We start from the raw sequence: 6009 nt of genomic DNA, 5'->3' as shown, positions 1-6009 counted from the left end.
GATCCTTGACTTTAAGACGGAATTCTAAAATCCTTGCTGTCCAATTCGCTGATGGACCATGTCTAATCCCTGCTGGAACCCTGTTTGTCACGTCGGAGCTGTGGAAACAAATCCTTTAACGTCAAGGTCCCAAACCGGAGGTTGGGTGGGACCATGGGATACGAGGGAAGCGAGAGGACCACGTGGGGATGGGGCGGGAAGGAATGGGAACAGAATTTACAGGGGTATACAGTTGAGACGGGCACGAGCCACGAAAATCTCTTTTTATGATCCCTGTGTCGTACTGAAAGAGGATGGGGGGTAATAACTGCTAACTGGCTTCATGCCTACCTACCACAGGTCATATCAAAAGATCTAGTATTTACATCATCCGATCTATAAGACATGTGACGTTTAATAGTTACTACGGCTTAGGTTAGGGCAATGAACAAACTTTAATGAACGCGAAGGCCACAATACACAGCTAGGCACCAGTTTTAAAGGGTTAGGAGTGCGCAGACCTACTTTACTGACAAGATATGGAAGCGTACATCCTAATACCAGACCTCTGCCTTCTAGTACAAAAATCTATCAAACAAATACCCAAGCATCAAAAGAGTCCAGGCGCACGAAGACATGTAGGGTGAAGCATGGTAAAAGCTAAGCGTGAAACCTTAAAAGACGCATCTGAACACAATTGCATTAGGGCGGAGATATGCACCCTGCAAGCCGCTGCGCTACCCAGCCGTAGATCCATCAATACGTAGTACACACGGATCATCCGCAAAAGGGGGTCACCGCGGAGATAGTTTTGCAGCATTAACGAGATGTGTTGGCAGACGATCATCCTCGCTGACAGAGCTGCAGCTGCATTAGAAGCAGTGACCGCCAAGAGAGAAAAATGGTGGAATATGATTGTAATGGTCGAAGTAGGCGATTGACATGAAAGACATGGGAACAGGCGCATACGCCGCTGTCAACGGCGTGAAGAAGTGCTGCTTACCTTTACCAGCACTTAAGCACTACGCCGCCTTCAACGTTTTAAAGGAACAAACAGTGACGCATGAGGACGTCCCGAGGGAATCCATGCAGATGCTAAGGCCTCGTTCCATTGGAAAGCAGAGTAGAACTTTTTTTGAAGCAGTCTGGGGTCATAGGATCCTTCACCTGATTTTTCGTAACACATGAATACCACGGTGAAGGGTGCGTTTATGCGTTGTCGCATGGCCTGAGACTGTGTGTGGATGTACGGAAAGCTGATTGCCTCTTTGCGCTGGTCAGGACTGCTGGGATGTAAGAATTGTGGTGGTGCGAAGCCTGGGGTGTCTGAGCCACCGCGTGGCCCTTAATGCAGTGAATTCCGAGTGATTATCGCATATACCTTGAGACCAGAAAACAACCAGTGCAAGAAACGTGCCCTACTCCGGAAGAGCCCGCCGTTTTAATCTCCACATCCAACGTGTCGAGTCCCTAGCCCCCAGCCGCATTCACCTGGACTGTTTGAGTATCCACTCATCCTCTGCCAGCTCACCGGCGGAGCTGCGCTTTTCCGGTTCCCACCGTAGCATCTTCCGCATGAATCTTAGGAAACAGTCCCTTTCTTCTTTTTCATCTTCTCCCTGGAGAGATGTTTCCCTTTGCTCGAGCGGTGCTGATTCTGGAATGGGGATCCCCCCACAAAATTCACCTGCGAAAATGCGTCGTTAGCGAAATGAATCCACTAGAAAAGTCTGCTACCAACTATAGAGCACGCAACTCACCAGTAGCAGAAAAGAATTTGTTTCTTAGGTTTGCCCGGGCAAGTAGACTCGGCGGAGGAGGCCCAAGAAGAGCTATCATCTCAGCGAGATGGGCACGCCCCCGGTATGTCTCATGTTCCGGATCGTGGCCGGTGAATAGGTGCTCGCCTTCGAAGAGGTCCCAAACCTAGGAGTGAAAAGAGACGTGTCAGTTAATGCGCACTTATTCAAGCTATCGACACTTACCACGCATCCCACATTCCATATGTCAACGCTATATGTCCACGGAATATCCAGGATGACTTCTGGAGCTCTATAGACATTAGGCTGGATATCTTCCCGGTGCTCGGCCCCGTCATCTAGTGACACGGCCGAGCCGAGGTCACATAGCACAGGCGCACCGACATCTTTCGGCATGTTGAACTCGCGGGATAGGTAGATAGTTCTTCCATCAAGCTCTTTCCTCGGGCAAGGCTCCTCGAGCTCCTCCTGTTCGAACGCACTAAGCACGGACTCGTCTGCTCCAAGCAGTATGTTAGCCTCCTTGATATCAGTGTGTGCGACGTGGCACTCTCTGTGCAGAAGGTCCAGGGCCTGAAAGAGGCGCTTGAGCACAAATGCCACAACCGGCCTTGGTAACCTCCGCACGGGATTGCGATGTCTAAGATCAAGCACGCTCTCCCAGAGTGGTGGATGCACGAGGCACCGGTGCTTCCCCTCGGGGCCATCGACATCAAAGGAGTCGAGCAGCGGTCGGACGGCACTGCGGCCTGGGGAGTTCTTGGGGGTGCTCTCGATGCGCTTGTAAATGTTGAGCTCGTTGTCCAGCTCACTCCCCATAGACTCAGCATTGATGAAAAGCTTGAGAGTGACGTGCCGACATTGGCTAAAAAGTAAAAAACCGAGTGAGCAGGCGCCATGCAGGGAAGGGAGATGCGTCTCACTTTAGATCCCGTGCTAGCCACACGGTTGACGTGGCTCCAAACCCCAGTTTTCCCACGACCTGATAGCGCTCCCGGAATGTTTCGCCAATCCGAACAGGATAGTATCGTGACGCGACATAGTCCGGAAGGGTCTCCTCTTCGATCTTCTTGTCTACGGGAATAGGGACGAAACCTTTGTTGGGAAAGGTAAGCGGCTTCCACGAGCGACCGAAGAGCGGCCTCCATGCACGGCTGAGAAGCGACATCGCCATAACCGTTGTATGAGGCGTGCTGGCAACAGTAGATATTGTGTCGGTTATTTCGAGGGCAGAAGGTCGGAGGTGGATTATGAGGTGGAAAGGGGCCCCGCCGCTCGCGTTCAGTTGATTGGTACCAAGCGACTTTTCGCATAAACATCGGGCGTGATCGAGATGGCAAATCCCACCTACATCAGGCCAGAGCGTGAGCAGGACATCCACTCGACTTTCTTTGATGCAGCAAGAGGTAGGACGATGAATCAAATATGTGATTTTGATGGCTTGTGGTCCCAGATGTCCACTCTGCATCATTCAAGTGTTGCTCGGCTAGGCCTGATATAGAAAGCGGCGCCAGCTCAGCTGTCAGTGCAACCAATCAGTACCCCGCTAGTGAGACGAGAATAGCGCAGAATTACCAACGGGTCTCGGCACGTCCTTCCTCCACGTGACTCACTTTTCTTTGTAAGCACCGGTCCGGCAAACGTCACGTGGAGGAAAAACGTGCCGAGGCCCGGAGGTACGTACCAGCCACAACGCTTAATTGGACGAACATCTGAGTAACGCTAAGATAAACTAATATGCCTACTCCTCTACTCTACTATAGGTAATAGCTAGAGTAATACTTCTTTAAAGGTATATAGATACTATATAGTATCTCTACTTCTATCTTTATTCTTCTTAGTACTATATATTTAATAATTATATATTACTTTAGTATAAAATAGATTAGATAATAGTTAAGCTTATATATATTTAGTACGTATATTAATTTTAATATATAGAGCTAATTATTTATAAATATTTAGAAGGTGTAGTAAGTAGGTTATATAAAAAAAAAGATTTAGTAGGTAAGCTCTTATAGTTTACTATAAAGCTAATAGAGCTATATACCTAAAAGGTTCTATAAGTAGAATATTTAAGAAACTAAACTCTAACTTTAAGCTATAATACTTGCTACTCTAACTCTAGCCTAAGTAGCTATAGACCTAACCTATAGATAACTTATTATAGTTATTGTTAATAAAATTAAACTAACTACCTAAATTAAACATAACGCGTAGAACAAGCTTAATATCTCTAGCCTAAAGAGTAACACGCTTTCTATAAATATAGGTAAGATTAGTAGCTATAAGTAGGTTAGACTAATATATAGACTAATACGTATAATAGAATATATACTTTATAGAAGAGTATATAAGAAGTCTTTAGTTAGTATCTAGAGAATACTAAGTATATTAGCCTGCTAGCGTATATTAGTCTTATACTTAGTACTAATTTTATAATAAAGATAGTAGAATAGCGTTATAAGCGTAAGAGTACTAACTATTCTTTAGTAGTACTTAATCTCTTAAAGAGCCTATACTTTAATATATTAGTAAATTATATATAGAATTTAGAAAAATAATAATATAGGTACTTACTACTAGGCTCTACGCGGTATATCTTAGGTTCTTTAGACGTAGCTTTATAATAGATTTAAGCGTAAGGTGCTTTAATATTATAGCTAATTGTCTTCTAAACACTAGCACCTATATTAGCCTTATAAGTCTTCTTTTACTTTAACGTCTTCTAAGTCTTTCTATTCTTACCTCTAAGAGCTAAAAATAGTTAGTAAGGCCTAATACGTAGACTAATACCTAACTAACTAGTATTTACCTAAGTAGGTTTCTTTCTTAGTATCTTAGTAGTAATAGTACTATAAGAGCTACTATTACTATGACTACTATAAGTATGAGCTATACCTCTACGCGTAGGTCTAGCTAGATTATAATAGATAGTTAAAGAAGTTATAGTAGCTAATAGAGCAGGCCTAGCAAAACTATTAATTAGAGAGGTAAAAGCTTACTTAGCAGAAGTAACTAGCAGAGCAAGTCTAGATAGTAAAGTAAAATTAGGCGGAGAAGTAGACAGATAACGTAGACTAGAAGATAGTAGAGAACGCAAACTAGAAGATAGTAGAGAACGTAGACTAGAAGATAGTATAGAAGAAGTAGCTAGTAGATTAGAATTCTCTATTTAAGACTATAGAGCTAAAATATCTAACCTAGTAGAACTCTCTAGTGTAGAAGAAAGTGTAGAGAACTTAGACTAGATTTTCTAATAAGGTTAGTAGAGGTTAAGGCGTATCTAGAGCTTTAGACAAGGCTTCTTAACGCTTAGCTTTTCTATATTATAATAACGTAGAATAGAAACCTAATATATAGGTAAACGTGTTAGAATAGTAATAATAAGTATAATAAGAAAAGTTAAATTAAAAAGTTATAATAAAAAAATAATAATAAGAGTAAAAAGAAACTTAAGTACTTATAAAATAGTAGAATAGAAAGTAAAGAAAGGTATTAGTTAAGCGTATTAGCTTATAATAGCTAAAATATTACTTTACGTATAAAATTTACTAAGTAGAGTAGTAAGAAAGTATAGTATAAGAAAGAAGAAAATTTTTAGAGATTAAAAAGTTAAGGTAAAGATAGCGCGCTAAAAATTACGTAATTACGTAAGTATAACGTTATTACTCTACTTCTATAGTATAAGCTATAAAATTCTCTTATCTACCTATAAATAAATAAAATTTTTAACTTATAAGTATTATAAACTAGAAAATCTATAACTTTTATTAAATATTATACTAATACTCTTTTTTATACTAATACTCTTTTTTTTAGCTCTTATAGACTAATACGTAGACTATTACGCTAATTATAATATAGCGCCTTAAAAATTATAAAAGAAAGAGAAAGAGTTATCTATAAACTATAATACTATTAAGAACTAACAAATACGTAAAAAGAAATAAGATAAAGAGTTCTAAGTACTACTAGATAAGAATACTACTAATAAGTACTACTTAGACTTCTAGAGAGAGAAGTTTATACTAGTAGCCTAATAGAAGATAGATAAGAAGAATAATAAGGCTAAGAAAGACTAGCTTATAAAAGAGCTTAAAGTATAGTCTAAGAATATTACTATTAATTATAGGTAAGTACTTATAGGTATTAGTCTATATATTAGACTATATAACTAACGTTCTATAGGTTCTCTACTAGTAAGTACTAGACCTAGTAAGTAAAGTCTAGAAATTCTAGTAACAAATACCTATATTAATAAACCTTC

General features: G+C 40.8%; 1 protein-coding gene across 1 annotated transcript; it reads right to left on the bottom strand.

The window, feature by feature from the left end:
• Positions 1–1320: 1320 nt before the first annotated feature.
• BU26DRAFT_611729 (kinase-like protein) lies at positions 1321–2975 on the bottom strand. Its single transcript, XM_033836082.1, has 4 exons — positions 2663–2975; positions 1965–2604; positions 1740–1905; positions 1321–1666 (listed from the first exon to the last, which is right to left on the bottom strand). Exons 1-4 carry the CDS (start codon positions 2911–2913, stop codon positions 1467–1469), a joined length of 1257 nt encoding a protein of 418 aa, XP_033675358.1. The 5' UTR covers positions 2914–2975; the 3' UTR covers positions 1321–1466.
• Between the last annotated feature and the right edge of the window lie 3034 nt (positions 2976–6009).

Source organism: Trematosphaeria pertusa, assembly GCF_010094035.1.
Source record: "Trematosphaeria pertusa strain CBS 122368 unplaced genomic scaffold BU26scaffold_31, whole genome shotgun sequence".
NCBI lineage: Eukaryota > Fungi > Ascomycota > Dothideomycetes > Pleosporales > Trematosphaeriaceae > Trematosphaeria > Trematosphaeria pertusa.
Note: the sequence above shows the minus strand (reverse complement) of the source record. Positions and strands in the feature narration are given on the sequence as shown.

Excerpts from the sequence above, each read along its gene's own strand:
- BU26DRAFT_611729 (XM_033836082.1), bottom strand. The coding sequence starts at position 2,913 with ATGGCGATGTCGCTTCTCAGCCGTGCATGGAGGCCGCTCTTCGGTCGC. Across the intron at positions 2,605-2,662 it reads TGGCTAGCACGGGATCTAAA|CCAATGTCGGCACGTCACTC; the intron begins GTGAGACGCATC and ends TTTACTTTTTAG. Across the intron at positions 1,667-1,739 it reads CAAATTCTTTTCTGCTACTG|GTGAATTTTGTGGGGGGATC; the intron begins GTGAGTTGCGTG and ends GCATTTTCGCAG.